This window comes from Gasterosteus aculeatus, chromosome 4 (genome assembly GCF_964276395.1).
Source record: "Gasterosteus aculeatus chromosome 4, fGasAcu3.hap1.1, whole genome shotgun sequence".
Classification (NCBI taxonomy): Eukaryota; Metazoa; Chordata; class Actinopteri; order Perciformes; family Gasterosteidae; genus Gasterosteus; species Gasterosteus aculeatus.
In genome coordinates this window covers 8295671-8313251 of record NC_135691.1, presented here as the reverse complement: position 1 = coordinate 8313251, position 17581 = coordinate 8295671, and the positions used below count along the sequence as shown (strand labels likewise).

The window sequence follows — 17581 nt, the reverse complement described above, 5'->3', positions numbered from 1 at the left end:
ACGCGCCCGTAGATGCGCGTCTCCTCACAACGCCCCGCCCACTTTGAAGCCCCCCCCACCACAACGGAAGACCACAACGTGATGGTCCGTATGTAGAGCAGAAGGGAAGGAGATGACGTGGATCAAGAGCCGCGCGCGCGCGTGTGCCTCGTTCCGAGCCCCCGACGTGAGGCCGAACCCCTTCGCTCGTTCTGCGCTCGCGAGCCGCGGTTCGGAGCGCCGAGGCTAAAACTGCAGCGCGACGGAGGAACAGAACCGGCAGCGGAGAGGCCGCCCGTGATCCGCCGAGGAAGACGCGGGGCGACATGTTGTGAGCGGGATGAAGGCGCCGAGGAGACCGAGGCAGACGCGCCTGCTGCCCCGGTTCTGCGTGTGCGGCGTCGCGCTGCTCGCGGTCACCGGGTTCTTCAGCCTCGCGGACGTTACAGGTGCTTCAGCAGATGTTTGCGCGGACCGATTCCGTCTTTTCCTCCGCGTCCCGCTCTTACTTAATTACAGCCATGGAGTATTTCGGCAAAACGATGAACACATTTAAATTGGGCAAACCTGCTGTATTTTCCATCATCCAGTACAGTGGTTCATATTTCGTAGGTATGTGTTCATATGTTAATGCCTATTGTGTTTTTGTTTTTAGATTCCCATGTGTCCGCTGTGAATCAGGACATCTCCCTGTCCAAGAGAGAGCTCAAAGACAACAAGACTGACCGTATTTCTAGATCTGGTGAGACATTTTAAGATGTGTATAAATATTGTATGTGTGAATTAATATTTTTTTTATCTTTACCGTAATAGAACACATGCAGTCTGAATTGGACTCGGGGCCTCCCGACATTTATGTCTGGGTTTGATATCCGTACCGTAATGAATGTGTATTGCTCCTCCGTGCCCCCTCCTTTATACCTCTCCGCTCCACCTCCTCCATCAACTTTCCACATCTCGATGTTTAAACACAGTTAGGCCTTTGAGGAGACCCGGTTGCTAGGAAACTGAATGCTGAGCTTGTGTTTGGATGGCGTGTGCATGTGGAGCTGTTCAAAGCGCCTGCCCCGTTATGATGACCTGCTGATTAGCGGCTTCTCATCAGCAGTTCCCTCATCGCTCGCATCCCTTCGCTTGTTTCGAAATGAAACCGTGGCAGCATCTGACGATCCGACAGATGAAGAGATTTGTTTCGCCAATAACAGATGATGAATATATCGAGATAGAAAAAACGCCTGTGGGAAATACAGTGCAGATTAACTTTAAGCCCCAAAAGACATTCTCTTCTTATTGCAATAACCCTATTTTCAAGAGAAGCATCTTTTCCTGGTGATAAAGATGTGACGCATGTGACGGGTTGTCCTGTTCGATATCTGTGTCTACATCACCACACGTGATGCATTTGCGTGTGCAGGGTCTCAGTCCCTCGTCTCACTGACATGTTTGCTGCTTTTATTTGCAGCAGAGATTTTATAAATCCTGACTCACAAATAAACGTGAGTCACTTGGGGGTACATTCCATGTTATTATTATTTTCAGCTGCTTCACAACAAAAGCCTTTTATTTTTGTACGGCGCCGTAATTCTTTGAGTTTCTTCAAAAGTGCAGTCATGCAAAGCGCCTCTTAACGGTTGGAAAGAGGGAGATACGATGCATTGTCTGATCAGAAGGTTGACTCAATAGGAATCACCGGGAACTACAACAGAAATACGTTGGTGCAGAAACGATGAGTAAAGGATTTGAATCACAGGAAAAACCTTGATAATAATGTAACTGAACTGGTGCAGTCACCTCAAATTGTCTTGGGCCTTGTTGCTAGGGGTAACAAGCCGACCGTCGTTCTCTCAATCACAGACGAGTAGCAAACTACAAATATTTTCATTATTAACTAATCTGTTGAATATATTTCACTATTAACTGCTATACGTTTTATAACCCTGATTAACTGTTTTTTCCTCGCTAACCCCGCTCCCTCTTTTGCGTGCGGTGTGTTAGGAAACATAAAAGGACAATGCTATTGATAGGATGTAAAAACCATACAAACACACAGGACATTTTAAAACCCTCCCTAAAAGCACAGGGAGCCACTGGAGGGACAGATTAGCAACACACCTTCTGATTTGAGAGGCTGGAACTTTTTGCTATTAAAATGTCCCTTAATTGCTTGAGATAATTCTTACCAACTGATTCCTCTGTGATCAACCAGGCGATTCATTTATTTCACCATTTCAGCTCTTGTTCGGGATCTTTCCTCATTTTCTCCATAACTGCTTTATGTCTGTCCGTCTCTTCTCCAGCTATCAGTGATTTTCCCGAGGACATCTTCACCCCGGAGCAGAGGAGACATGGAGCGGTTCTCCTTCATGTTCTCGCCGTGAGTATCGGCTCTGCCTGAGGGAAAAAATTCAAAATTCAACAGGAGGCTTCATTTATCCCCATTAATACGTGTCTCCTGTATTTCACAGGCGATCTACATGTTTCATGCACTGGCCATCGTGTGTGAGTTTTACTTTGTGCCGTCACTGGAAAAAGTATCAGAGGTACGAACTAAAGACACAGCAAAGGAAGACATACATACGCATGCAGGAGTTATCGTTCGATCGTTTTTCTAGTTTCAACGTCTCCGTGTTTTTTTCTCAGATGAGGAGGGATTTTTACCAAAGGTTAATTTTCCTCCCCTTTAAATGTCGTAAGGATAAAGAGGAGAGAGTTATTTTGCTAATGTCTCTAAGTAAATGGTCATTGTATTAGTCCAGATCTATTATATTTTATACTTTGTTCAATGTTTGAATATATTAGTAAATAGGGCATTGACTATTTTCAAATTTGGGTCAACTCATTTGGGACATGTGGGACAAATCAAACGTCAGTGCTGTGTGCGTCTCGTTGAAGGAACATATCAGTCAGGGCAGCGATGTGGCTCATTCATGTGTCTTGATGGTGAATGGACGGCGTCAATGACTGAATCAGGCTTCTGAACCAAATCCTCACTGGTAGAATCTAATCTAACCGCTCGTTTAGGATTGGTGAACTATACAGCATGTCATTGGTTTCTGTTTGAACCCGTTGTCCTCCACCCGACAGAACCTTCACCTCAGCCAGGACGTTGCCGGGGCAACCTTCATGGCAGCCGGGAGCTCCGCCCCAGAACTCTTCACCTCCCTGATTGGTCAGTGTGGCGCTCGTGTAACCGATTACTCCCTCTAATGGCCCCGCCCAATGGCTGCTGGGTCACTTGGTAGTGATGTAGGAGGTCCTCCTCCACGGTGTTTGGGGACATACCGTATCCTTGAAACCGCTACTTTCAATAGAATAGACACGCAGTTTATTAAAGGCAGATTGATTGTTGTGATGTGTAAGAATGAAAGTAGCATAAGATCAAAGATATCCGGCCAGCCTCTGTGGTTATAAACCCAAGATGCAATATTTCTGTTTAGCATTTTTGCTGCTGATTTCTTTTGGCTTCTTTTCTTCTGTTCTGTGTTTTCAGGGGTGTTTATTACAAAAGGAGACGTGGGTGTGGGAACCATCGTGGGCTCAGCTGTCTTTAACATCCTAGTTATTATCGGCCTGTGTGGCATCTTCTCTGGGCAGGTAGGGCCAAAGCTAAAAGGGCGACTAATACCGCCGTTTCTCAACCAATTAAAGTCATTGGACATGATTAGATCATCTCACCACTAATGTAGATGTTCAATGTGTGTCTCTTTCCAGACCATCTCACTGAGCTGGTGGCCTTTGTTCCGTGATGCTGTCTTCTACATCCTCTCCATAGTGGTGCTTATCACGGTGAGAAATCCTGAGGGGGATTCATAAAGGCACCACCTGCTCATTATCTACTCACTCCCTAATAATTATTCATAAACCCGCAATCAGAACATTTCCTTAGTGTGTGATGAGCTAACTTTATTAGCCAATATTTTGTTAATCAATCCTATATTTCGATGTAACTAAAGTGTGTTTGAATTGTTTTTACAGGTGATCTATGATGAAAAAGTAATGTGGTAAGTCTCTGTTGATCGGAGATCAGTTTGCAAGATAATATTGCAGATATATTAATGTCCTCTGGTGTGTGTGCGTGTTTTAGGTGGGAGACCATCATCCTGATCTCTATGTACGGAATATACATAACCATCATGAAGTGAGTCTCTCTTTACTTTTCTTGCATTTACATCCTGCAGCTATCAAGCCACGAAGACGCAACCTGTGTGTGTGTGTGTGTGTGTGTGTGTGTGTGTGTGTGTGTGTGTGTGTGTGTGTGTAGGTTCAACGGGCCTCTGTGCCGCCTGGCAGAGAGACACTTCACCAGAGCCGGTCAGCCGTGTCTGGGCAGCCTGCGACGGACGGCCGCCGTCGGAAGCATCGGAGACTGTGACAACGACATGGTGCCGCTGAAGCCAGGTGGCGGATCTCCTGCATGCACGCGGGATTCAACAGACCCAGTGACACATTTAGGGCCCAACAGTCAAACCCACTTCTGTCGCCCTGTGGATTTCCAAACAAAAATAGATCTCACTGTTCTCTTTGTTCCCACACACACACACACACACACACACACACGCACACACACTTCCTCCAGATTCCTGTGTGGTGGCTGGTCAGGACTCGGGGGCGGCAACGGTGGATGACATGCTGAAACTGCATCCCCACCAGCTGTCCTTCTCAGAGGCAAGCCTCCGCCTTCCCATCACCCTGCATCCCCCTAAACCCCCCCCACCCAGCCACCCCTCACCCGCCTGCACATGGTCATCATCGAGGTACTCTGCTAGTGTTAAAATGACAGCATGACACTGGACCTGGAGTGGGTTGTGAATCCACTCCTCAGTTTGTGTTTCTTTACTGAACGTATATCACAAGTTGGAACCACCAAGGAACTGTTTTAGGGACCTTTACATTGAGGAGTGTGTGTTTGAGAGTTAGTAGCATCCATTCAGTTTGCAATGAGTGGGAAATGTTACACTGACGGACTGGAAGAAAACAAAGAGGGTTTGTTCACAAGCCACAATCTGCCACTGTGAGAACTCATTTGTACTAAAGGAAAGTTCATCTTAGTGGTGGAGTTGTTTATGGTCATTATGTGTACAGTTATTTGGATGTGTTCAATTTGATAGTGATTCATCAATTCCAACATACTATTCACAGGCTTGTGTACGATGAGGAGATTGATTTTTCTTTTATGTTATATTGCCACAAACACAATCACTCTCACCTGCATGTGTCGTTGCCCTTTCCAGTGTGTGACTCCCCTTGCTGCCCCCCCCCCCCCTCATGCCCCGAGATCACTGCTCACCTGCTCACCTCCTGCTGATACAGTCGGACTCATTTATTTTTCATTTCCCTTTTTAATTTTTTTTAAATTTCCGTCTTTCTTTGTTGTGACCGCCTGCTCCCTCCCCACCCGCAGAGGCAGAGGCTGATTCTGACCCGGGGTGGCCCGGAGGAAGGGGTGGCATCCGGGAGGGCGGGGTGGGGGCTAACGGCACGGCGTCAGAGGGGGACGGGCAGCCGCCCGAGGAAGAGAAGGAGGGAGACAAAGAGACAGGGGGGGAGAGCGGTGGGGGAGCGCCGCCTAAAGAGGAAGAGGAGCAAGAGCGGAGGAAGGAGAGGAGGAGGACAGTCCTTACGAACCCTTCGTCCTTCCAGGTGAGTGGAATTAAATCCGACGCGCTGCCTCGCCCTGCATGCTGCAGATATCTAAACAATCTGCAAAATCTCTGCGGCTCTCACTGACATTTCTTTGGTCCCTTTGCCATGACAACCGGACAGTTTCCTTCTTTTTTTTTTCAATGTTCCGACGTTCTCCCAGGGTTGCAGATGGAGTCATTGCTTATGGAGCTAATTAATTAAAGGGGTTGATACTTATATTATCAAGTCGTGCCACGATACATAACGTAGTTTGGATGAATCTGTAATTCCTTATTTCCTCAGGTGGTTGGTGTATGCGTCTCAAGTGGCTGCTCTCTTGGCCCTTGAGTGTGCTGCTTCACTTCACCATCCCCAACTGCGCCCGGCCGCGGTGGGAGCGCTGGTACCTGCTCACCTTCCTGTCCTCCACGCTGTGGATCGCCATCTACTCTTACCTCATGGTCTGGATGGTAAGAAACGCCGCAATACTTGCCTGCTCACACCCACACGTTAAACACACACACACACACACACACCACGCCGGCTTGTGTCTGTCCAGGTGACCATAATCAGCTACACACTTGGAATCCCAGAAGTCATCATGGGCATCACGTTCCTGGCAGCCGGCACCAGTGTCCCCCGACTGCATGGCAGCCTCATTGTGGCCCGACAAGGTGTGTTTAAACTATCTCAGCACGGAGCATCCGTACCGCCTCGCTTTTTGCACAATCTAGTATGACTTTGTAGGTTGTTTAGATGCCTTCGCGCTTACATGATTTCTTTGTGTGTGTGTGTGTGTGTGTGTGTGTGTGTGTCGAACGTTGCAGGGATGGGCGACATGGCCGTGTCCAATTCCATCGGCAGTAATATCTTCGACGTGCTGCTGGGCCTGGGATTCCCCTGGGCACTGAGGACTCTCATCGTCAGCTACGGATCAGTGGTAGCACAAACACGCCGAGGAGTCTCGTGGTCTTAATAACAGCAATACGCGGCGGGTTATCCACTCTTTTATGTACAAAATGCCCTCTAAAAATACTTCTGTTAAGGAAAGCTTAAAAGTACTCAAGTGCAGGACAACAACTTGAACAGACACAGATTTCATCAATGGAATTCACCAACATTTTAAAGCTTTGGTGATCTGGGTTTTTAGGTGACAATCAACAGCAAAGGCCTGGTGTACTCCGTGATTCTTCTGTTGGCCTCGGTCATACTCACCGTGAGTTACACTCTTCATCCTTTATCATCATTGTTGTTCAATTCACGTAGATCCTGTTACTATCCTCAGATTTTAACATCAACAGCAACATCTGTTGCCTGTTTTTATTTTTTTAAAATCTGTTATCAAACTCATTATATTTAGTGCAAAGGTGATAAAGCTCTCTCTCTTTCCGGCGATTCCTTCTTTTAGGTTATGTGTGTCACCTGAACTCCTGGCGGTTGGACCGCCGGCTGGGGCTGTGTCTCATCCTGTTCTACGCCATCTTCCTCCTCTGCTCCGTGGGCTTCGAGAGGCTGTAGTGCTCCGTGAAGGCCGCGTATGTTCCAGCGGTTCTACTTTGACACCGCCGGCCTGAAAGCGACTCTGTTTACCTGTGATAAGCAAGTATTTTACACAGTTTTGTACAGAGTACCTCAAGCCCAGATTTTGTTTGTTCAGACTGGTAATGCACTACGTCTCGCAACAAATTTATATAGTATGTGAGTACTGTATTCTGAAACCAATATGGTATGAGGAACCCCAAAGTGTGTACGTTTACTTCTCGTCGTTTTATAACGAGTAACCTCAACGACCCGATGATTACACACATAGATTTATGTAGCCGCTTCTCAGTGCAGTTATTTTATGTAAAGTTCACTGCAGAGTCTCCATCACGCCCCTGTGTCTGTAGTTGTGAGCAGTAAAGCATGGCTGGTCATCACGCTCCACATAATTGCACTAAGCCACTGTTGTCTTGCGCCCCCCACCCCCCCCCCCCCCCCCCCCCCCCCCCCCCCCCCCCCCCCTCAAAGCTTCTCAGCACAGAGGTGCTCATTTACGTGATGGAACAAAGGCAACGTGCTTTTGAGTGTCTGTGTTTGAAGAGAGAGATGAGTGAAATAAAATGTAATTTCTGTTCTGTGAAGTTTTTTTCTTTTATGTAAATTACAAAAAGTGCAGACGTCAAACAAAGCGTGTTTTTAGTCTCACTTGCACATTTACTTTCTTGTTTTGCTGACCAGGCAAGGAGTTTTTATCCCGTTTTTCAAAACACTACAAATATGATTTATTGATTTATGAAACAAGGGCTTTTTGAGAGATACTTTACCATTTTTTTTCCTAAATTCCTATACTATTTCTTCGAGATACTATATTGTTCTTTTTTGGACATACTACACAATTCTTTTGACAAACTGACTTTTCTACATATGCTATGACCATTCTCTTTCAAATGAAATAAGATTTCGACAGGTTATACTATGAAATTATTCATTACTGTGGAAAGTCCCAGAGCTTTCAACTGGCCAGCTGCAGGGAGCTGTCCAAGTGCTGAAGCCGGGAAAAAGAACACACACACATAATATAACATCTAATGTAAGTTTTTAAACCTCAAGATGTTATTCCAAAGACGCACCCGTATATATATTTTTTGCAGGTCTTCAATCATCTACGTTCTCATTTTACAGGTGGGAATCACACCACCATTTGCCACATTTCCCCATGTGAACAGACAAGACACTCAATTAGTTGGTGGATGTAAAGTGTGGATGTATAAACAGCCTCCAACATAGAAGCAACACAATACTTTAACACAAAGTGATCCGCAGTGCCGACGGCTGAAAATGTACAGTACCAGTCAAAAGGTTTGGACACACTTTGTCACAATGAGCATTTATTTAAAAGTGATTTTATTTCAGTCAGGCTAAATCGGCTTTGATACCAAATAAATGTAAAAAATAAAAATAGTACAACAAAGTACATCATTTTACAAATACTCATAATGGAGGTTTGACATATCAGAATAATCAAATAAATTCAAACATGTCACAGTCATAACAAAAATAGAAAAAGTCAATACAGTACATAGAATGCATTAGGAGCTATATTGAAGTGTTTGCTATGCCATAGACTTTACAAAATTCTACTAGAAAAAACTCCCAATACCAATGGAATATCAGGTAATATAAAATGTAAAAAAAAGCACAAAACAAACCCAAAACCTTTGTGGTGTGTGTGTGTGTGTGTGTGTGTGTGTGTGTGTGCAGTCGTACAGGTGCAATCTGCATGCAAATCCGCCTCAGTGTGACAAATGATAAAAGCAGCTAAAATCTACAAATGATCCTGTCATCAGTTTAACAGCAGATGGCGACTTGTGATGGGTGATGTCACTGCAAAACAGTTTCTCAAAAGTTAGTGAGAAAAGGATGCATCTTTATGATTACCAGTTCCACGTATTGGTCAGTTTCCTCAACAAAAAACAACTATTGGACTCATTAAAAGCCACGTTTTTCAAAATAGGAGAATGTGAGCTGTCTGATGGAGAAATGATATTGAAGAGGGTGCTTCACTAAATGTTTCTGTGAGTCCAAGTCAAACATTATTATGCTTTGTAGTAAAAGTGTTTCGGTGAAAGTAACTCACAAAAAGAGGAAAAGTTGGTGTTGGTTGAACTCTAAAAGAAGCAAGGCCAAAGATTTTGTGCTAACAGCTTAACGAGTCAAAGTCAAAGTTTCTTTGTTTAGGAAAAAACATTAAGACTTAAAAAAAAAAAAAAAGTACTATTGTCCCAAGATGAAGATGGTCGGCACGGTTTTGATAAACTCCATTGGTATTTGTTGTGTGTATTTCTTATGATGGAGGACCTTGGCACCAACCGGTCCCTTCGGGGACACCGCGATAAACGATTGATGCTCCGATGGATCAGACAAAAGTACACAGACAAATGTCACTACAAAAGTCCACTAGTAACCAGAACAATAACAATAGTAGTAATAATAATATTCCTTGACCGTATAAGTGGTGATTTTTTTCTTTCTCCCACAATCAGGGAGTAAAAATAGATAATTTGGCAGAAGAAGAAAAAAATGAGTGTTGTCTCGCCCGTCCACACTGTGTCTGAGTGTGCGTGGAGATAATTAGCTGTGAGGCTAACCTGTTTGCTCCCATGGAGACTGGTTACCATGGTTACTGCATGCTCTCTGTATCTAGTGTGTGTAACAGTCCAGAAGAGTGTGTGTCTATACTGTGTATACTCACAATGTGTACGTGTTTGATGGGAAGCAGCCAGGTTGGTAGTGATAGTTTGATTCCTGCGTTGATCGCCCTACTGACATTAAGACTTCTAACGCTGATCCGCGATCTGACTCGGCTAAATCTGGACCGAGCCTGGTGCTCGGGGGGGGGGGGGGGGGGGGGGGGGGGGGGGGCAGGACTTGTTGATATGATGTCACTCGGGGGTGGAGCTCTGGTTCTGCTGGTATATGGAGGCTTTGTCCTTCAGCAGAAGAAGGCACAGGTGGCAGCTCCAGCTCCCTGTACAAAATATAAACACAGTGAGGGTTTATCAAGTCTCAGTAGAGACTTTAATAAATATCTTCTAACAGGGATGCTTAACTGATAACAAAATAACTGTCAAATTAAATGATCAAAAGACGAGAGGACAAAAAATACATTTGACCTTTGATAGACATGCGTAGATATGCGGCGCCTCACCGTACCGGCCTTCAACCACACGTCCTCAGTCTGTTAACTTCGGCGGCATTAGCTTACCTTCAGGCGGTTCGGTCATGGGGGGACTTAGACAGTACATGTGGTAGCCCCGGTCACAGTCATCGCAGAACAGCAGTTGGTCCTACAAAAACACAACATCGTGTTCAGTCTACCGACTAGTCAGGGAGCAGAGAAAGTGAGACAGGATCCAGCCTGTCTCACTAACGCCCTGTTGCCGGCTTTGCTTCACATTTGACAATCAAATTATTTGAGAGTAAAAGCATTTGACTCCGAATTTCGGGACCCATATTTTGGATGAAAGGTGGAAAATAAAAACAGGTGAAAAACTTCTTACTTGATGATACGACATGAGCTGCTCGCAGCTAACAAACTAAATAATATGTTAAAGAAATACCCGGCGAGCCATTTAACAGTATTTTACATCAGTGAAGTTCGACAACCCAGTCAGAAAACAAGGGAACATATAGAAAAGCTGCATTAAAAAATGGTGCATTTTTTCAGATATTGGCGCATACATGAGCTGCAGGAAGGAGGGGACATGGGAGAAATGTTGTCGCGGGTGTCTATTTAAAAAAAAAGGGGGAGCTTACATCATTCTCTGAGGTGCCGCAAACATTGCAGCACTTGCACTCTATGCACTGCCAGCGGTACGTCTTCACTGCAGCCATCATCACTGGTGTGAACTGCAAGCATGTCGGGTGGCCTGCCGGAAGGAGAACACACGGGAGAAATGTAGTCCAGGGAGATGCAAGAGCAGAAACCTCGAGAGGCACAGCAACCGTAACTATGTAACTACTTAGTTACGGGTCGCTTAGCGATTCAAATGGCTACGCCACGGTCATACCTGAGCGTCCACAGTCCGAGCAGGACACCAGCCCTTCTGATTGGCCGGTCTTCTGGTTTAAAGTGGAGTCTCCCAGACAGAAGTCGCAGTAATCGTTGGGCATTGCCAGTCCGTTGGGACCCTTCTTAGTAGCTGACAAGAGAATGAGTGAGGAAAGCGTTGAGTGGACTTCGGAACTGAAGTAGAGTAATCAAGGACAAAGGAAATGTAAACTTTGAAACTCCACCTTTTCATCTCAGGAACTAGCTGATGACCCATGATCCACACAAATGACCAAACACACTTGTTGAATTGATTTGCAAACACATTTCTCTAACAACACGATGTTGTACAAAGAAAACAGCAATGTGATGGATATGTTGGGGGGGGGAATAAAATATAAATGATTTGGATAAAAACGGCACTCTCAACAGTGTAGGTCTGTTTCAGTCAGAAACACTGAGTCTCATCTCAATTCAAATGGTGGGGGAAAAAGACAAAACAACGAGCGAGCGAGAGCGAGAGAGACTTCCCTTTTACAAACACACTCATGCTACGTGGTATGTGTAATGGGAAAATGATATGTAACCCTTTTAAATGCTTCATTTGTATAACCAGATTATTAGTTGCAAGTGGTTGGATCACAAAGGCCCTGACATAAGAACTGATGTCTCCCACTTGGATTAGATGTTTCCAGCGTCATAGCTGTAGAGATTGAACAAAGTGTTTGTTATGTCTATGACCACCTTTGTTTTAGCATGTTGGGAGAGCAAGGACACGGTCAAAGAACTGACGTGTCTCACATGGATAAGATGTTCCCAGTACCCTGGCTGTAGATACTCAACAAGATGGTCAAAGGTTTTTGTTGACGCCACCGATATCTAAACTTGGGTATAAGAACTGCCTCGATGTGTTGGGGGAAAAAGGAGGTTCTTGACAGTCTACTGACCACGTAGCTGTTGTGACCCTTTTTCCCTTGCAAGGAAATAAACGGAGAAAAGACATACTTGACTCAGAGCCTTTGTTTCTTACTTAACGATTGTCTGTGCAAAATCTTCCACCACAATTTGGTGTCAGAAGTGGGATCGTTTGAAGCTCCGTCGGGACTCCGGGGACGTCCGGGAAGTGGCCCCTTCAGGATCCACCAAAACGTGATTCTGCCCTATACCTCATCACACTCAGAGAGAGGGGACCGGCGACCAAAAGAGACCTGATTGGCTTCAACACGATCCGATGAGGAAGATTTTCACACGAATCGGGTAAGAAGTTGATATTCTGATTTTCAAACGGGGTTTTCTGAATTATAACGGGTGATAACAGGTTACAAAGACGGGTATTTGGTACTTTGGGATTTTTTTTAATTATTTTTTCTCTCTCTTCTTAGAAAAATCCAAATTTCGGTTATTTGATTGGGCTTCTAATGATGATAACTTGTCTTTTTATCTGGTTATTTGAAAAATGTGTATAAAATTATAGGAGTAATTGTACAGTATTTCCGGTTCATCAGCATCCAACTTTTTACTGGGGAAGACAGGGAGCAATGTGCGCATTTACGATTGTATTCAGACTAACTATCTGAAAATCGCATAATTGTGACCCTTGACCAAAGGGGAAGACAGGGGCAATTGACAATTGTGACAAAAAACACTCCCTTCGCTCTCTCTTGCGATTACAGAGTGACTCACTCTTCTGCTCCTCAGGCTGGCGAGGAGTGGGTGGTGCCTCGATCTCCTCGCGGTCCTCGCCCTCCTCCTCGGCCAGGTGAGAGTGTGTATAGTGGTAGCTCAGGCCAGGGCGGTTCTTGTAGCGCTTCCCACAGACTGACACACACACACACACACACACACACACACACACACACACACACACACACACACACACACACACACACACACACACACACACACACACACACACACACACACACACACACACACACACACACAGAAAAGTGTTAAAGTGATGGCGGCTAATTCCAACAACTGGCTTTATTTTTATATTATTTTTTTGTTTATAGAAAAAATGGTTAGTATTTAGCTGAAGCGATAGAAAGTTACAGAAAACACACAGAGCGGCATTTCAGAAAAGAAGTAAAAGACGTATTTGGACTTTTTCAAATTTCTATGCCGACAAACTTGAGTTCCGGGTTCATGCGCGACAGAAGACGTAGTTTTTTGTTTCTCGGGGGAAAAGCAAAAGCCTTTTCTTGCTGACATGCATGATGCACTTTGCAAAAGGAATCTTCTACTCACTGTCGCAGGCGTACGGTTTGTCCCTCTCCTCCAGCGCTGCAGCCGCAGCCTCCTGCTTTTTCTTGCCGTTCTTGTCACTGCGGCCCTATAGAAGCCATTTAACAGTTGACACGTTGTGCACTACTGAAGCATCAATCCCATGGGGAACTGACTGCAGGAAAGGATGAGGCACTGACCTTAGACTTGCTCTTGCCTCGCCTTTTTGGGGTCTCATCCTCAAAGTCGTCATCATCCAGATCATCTAAGTAGTCGTCGTGGTCCAGGACTCTCTGCAGTGAGAAGGTCTGGATTAGATCTCGCCTCCTGAATTCAGGAACCGTTTCATACTTTACTACCGTCATTTTGATGCTAGTTAAAAACTTGCATCAACGTTTTGTCCACTATTGTGTCCATGTCTGCAAGTAAAACAAAAACATTACGATTACCCGACTAATCCAACACCAGACAATAGTATTCCAATTCCAATTCCAGAGCAATTCACCGCCAGAACAATAGGTGGAAACTGAAATGTGAGACTCAGTAAAGGACGTAGTTAGCAGACCAATCGCAGCCTTGTGCGCTGCGGGAAAAATGGACGTACGCAAGGACGCAAGGAGGTGTGAAAAGGCACGCAAGGGACACGCAAGGAGGTCTTGCGTCTGTGTCGCTCTGAAAACGCAGAAGCATAAACTAAGCTTAAATTTACCCTGCTCTTTGTTGTGTTCTCTAGAAACTCCATAGAAGAAAGACCTGCATCTTTAAATAAAAAGTGAAGAGTGACTGAAAGTTTATTTTATCCATAACTTGTACTGAAAAGAAGTCGCATTGGCCAAAAACAGGAGTGCTTAGCCGGCTTTGAGCTGCACCTTGCGGACGCGGCCAGAGGACGAATGAGTGGTGGCCGAGGTGGCGGGAGGCTCCACAGCTGCTGAATCGTCCTCTGGCCCTCGAAGGTCCGACACGCCGCTTCTCCTGTCGAGGGGCTCCCCCTTCAGAAGGGCCTCCAGACTGCTGCCATCCACCGGCCCCAAAGCCTCACGCTTCAGACCCAGCTCCAAATCTGCTATACACACACACACACACACACACACACACACACACGCCGAGCAAAACAATAAAACATCCATTGACATGTCATGGACACAGAATTTACTAAATATATTTAAAAGCTTTTCTAGAAGGAATGAATGAACCCAAGGGCCCTGTTTTGGTTCTGGGAGACAAGATGTTGCACCAAAAGTCATACCTGCTTTGAGAGGGGGGAAGGCCAAGCGAGGGTCCTCCGGTGGATGAGAACGCCGTTTCTTTCTCCAGCGGCGGGCGGGGTAAGTGTACAGCTGCCCCGGAGCTACACCTGGTGAGACACGCAACGGCACATATAGAAGCAAACGGAGTGTGTGGTGTGATGTTGAAATACAATTCCGCACTCATTGTATACCTGCACTCCGGTGTCTCTTCTCCATCCAGATGTAACAGTTGGACTGGGCGACACCAGTCTGAGAATCCAGGAAAGGCATCAGGATGCTGCGCTCGGCGCACAGACGAGCGTTGTAACTATGACACTGCTCCATAGCATCTCTGTAATACTGCTCTCCCAGTCTGAAATGAGGAAATTGAACCCAGATGAGTCAAATAAAACGGATAAGAAGAAGAGATAAATAATCTTTGATAGATATGTTGCAAATCAAGCTTAATAAAACTGTGTTAAACAAACACCGTTTCCTGCACCCATGCATTTAAGTTCCCTTACTTTTAAGGACTATAGTTCATTGAGACCAAGTGAATAGTAGTTGACAAATTACTAGTCACTTATTGTCTTTTTCTGGAGCTCTCAAAATGCATCAAAGTCAAGGTTGTCTTTTTTTATATGAAGATGAATAATCTCTTGTTTGCCCTGAGGGTAAATAAACAGAAATCTTAGTTTACTTAATGTACAAGTCTGCAAACATACAATACAACATTCAACGGTACGAATATGGCTCCAATAAGATCAAATCAGCTGGGCCGACACTATACTCATTTACAACTAAACGTATGCTCAGAATAAAACTATGGCTATGGGTCACAGTTTCCCATACTTTGAATATGTGAATACACATTGGCTTTTGTAGAACTGCAGCAGATGATCCCTGGGTTTATTATGTGATGTAAACTCACATAATAAGGGATAAGTACGGGCTATCTTTAAAAGATAAACGTCTGTTGAGCCAATCAAGTACATCCTCACCAGTCGGGTATAAACGGCAGGTCATTTCAATAGAGACAATCGACTGTTACTTTGTTTGCACGCCGTGCCGTTATTTCTTTAATATTTCGAACGTGTACAATTTTCCCAATTAAAAAAAAAAAGGGGGCAGCCATTTTTGTTGTAACGTAACTCCAGGGAACGATCACCATGGTGAGCGAGCGCCGTTCCGCACAGATGCAGCGTTCGTTCTCTTCACCCTCGAACCCATTTGTCCGTTCCAACAGTTACCTCTACGTCTACACACACACACACACACACCAATTAGCGTTGAGTCCCGGTGTCAACACGCCGCACAACGACACCAGTAACGACGGAGGGACGTGGGAACAAAAGGTGGATTGTTAGCGAGCCTTTCGTCACAACAAAGCACCCGCCAACATGACAGGTTACTGGTGAATTAATCCTCGTATGCAACTGCAGGCGGTTGGCTAGCAACAGTTTGGACACATCGTGTGCAATACCAGCTTAATGAGAGACTCCCTCCCTCCCCCCGTGGCTATATCGGAGCGACACGGTGACTAAAACAAGGCTCCACAATGGGTTCGCCTCATTTATATTTGCCCACAGCTAACAGGCTAACATTAGCTCAGTGGGTAACGATATTCTCTCGGGACATATACTGTGCTGAAGGTTAAGGACGCGGTATATACCGTTACAGTCTTCAGCATCTCGTGGTAACATGATGGCTGATTAGATATTCGTTTAACGCCGCCTGGCTGCGCGTTTAATTCCTACAAGAAATAAAGGTAAACTTACACTTTCACAACACTGTCGACGGCCGCCGCCATGTTTGCTTATTGCGGTTGTGTGAAGTGCCACTGCGCATGCGCATGGACGTTGACCACCGTCACCGCCTCCTGCGGTGAAAAACATGAAGTGCACTTTAAACATGTTCCTGTTAGATCAATTCAGCAGGCCCCTTAACTTACCATCACTCAATAACATACTTATTTTGATCAGACGACATTTGACACAACATCCCCCAAGGGCTTTCACCTTGTTAAACGACTCCTCTATCAATAACCCTCTTAACTTCTTTCACCACCAGCCATTTTTGGGGGAAAAAGGTTGTTCTGAATGTGCATTTGGACCTATGATTGCTTCGTGTCCATAAACCAAGCAATGTAATTCAACATTTTCAATACCATCGTCAAGACTGGATTACCATCTGCTAAAGTGGGCAATTGCACAGGAAGCCTCACCAAAGAACCCATTCATTGTTTTTCAATGGTGTTTGATCATTTAAATACTTGGAGTTGTAAGTCCAAAATGACAATACATATGTTGTTGTTATTTAATTGCATTATTTGAATGGAAACCAAATCCTTCAGCTGTGGAGCTGGAGACACGTGGCATGTATTTTCCCCAAACATGATCATGAGCCTTTGCTGACTGTCTTCCACACCACTGTCGCCTTGGGCTTACAACGCCCTTGCAGTTGACTGATTGGGCTTCATTCAATTTTAACTGCCCCATGGGTGGGAAACAAAAACACTTGGGCAACAACTCCTATCACAGCTCCTTCCTCATAATAAGTATAGTAGTCATTCTGGCGGTAAATACATTTCATTTAAGTTATTGGAGATTCCTGTTTTTGTTACTGCTTATTTGCATTTGATCTTGTTTTATTTGTACCATGGCTATTGTTTGCACTTTAATCTATGCTTAATGTCCCCACTGTGCGACTGATAAAATGATTATCTTATCTTATGAGAGTTGCAAGAAAGTAGAGTCAAACTTGTTGTAAGTGCAAAAATACTAGGCCTATAAAGCTGATTTTGATTCATTAGACGGTCCAAATAGCTTGGTGTAAACTATTTAATGCAGAATTTACCTTGAAACTGGTGAATTCATAGTAGGCTTTAGGCAGCAGTCTGGTTTGCTTTGATTTATCTGACATTCTTTCCTGCATAAAAGTTTTTTTTTTGTCCATAAATTGATAGCTTAAGGACATCCTTAACATGTCTCAG

At 44.8% G+C, this 17581-nt stretch overlaps 2 protein-coding genes across 5 annotated transcripts; one reads left to right on the top strand and one right to left on the bottom strand.

The window, feature by feature from the left end:
- The first annotated feature begins 48 nt into the window (after positions 1 to 48).
- LOC120818232 (sodium/potassium/calcium exchanger 3) lies at positions 49 to 7718 on the top strand. The gene is given in 19 exon segments (XM_078102002.1): positions 49 to 428; positions 635 to 721; positions 2277 to 2353; positions 2445 to 2519; positions 3064 to 3148; positions 3470 to 3573; positions 3691 to 3765; positions 3955 to 3980; positions 4064 to 4117; positions 4241 to 4377; positions 4556 to 4644; positions 5381 to 5432; positions 5435 to 5566; positions 5569 to 5619; positions 5905 to 6071; positions 6161 to 6275; positions 6429 to 6541; positions 6752 to 6821; positions 7010 to 7718. Coding segments are annotated over 19 exon segments (1728 nt in total). The 5' UTR covers positions 49 to 319; the 3' UTR covers positions 7120 to 7718.
- Positions 7719 to 8454: 736 nt separating this feature from the next.
- Positions 8455 to 16475, bottom strand: LOC120818237 (zinc finger protein ubi-d4). 4 transcript variants are annotated; one of them, XM_040175156.2, is made up of 11 exons: positions 16368 to 16475; positions 14802 to 14962; positions 14610 to 14717; positions 14230 to 14426; positions 13561 to 13653; positions 13385 to 13469; positions 12818 to 12952; positions 11154 to 11285; positions 10900 to 11012; positions 10349 to 10430; positions 8455 to 10111 (listed from the first exon to the last, which is right to left on the bottom strand). In XM_040175156.2, the coding sequence occupies exons 1-11, from the start codon at positions 16397 to 16399 to the stop codon at positions 10026 to 10028; spliced, it is 1224 nt and encodes a 407-aa protein (XP_040031090.1). In that variant the 5' UTR covers positions 16400 to 16475; the 3' UTR covers positions 8455 to 10025. The 4 variants fall into 4 exon arrangements, with proteins under 4 accessions (XP_040031090.1, XP_040031091.1, XP_077958120.1 ...); XM_040175157.2 differs by having other exon boundaries at positions 14230 to 14423; XM_078101994.1 differs by having other exon boundaries at positions 14230 to 14423; positions 16262 to 16432.
- Positions 16476 to 17581: the final 1106 nt, after the last annotated feature.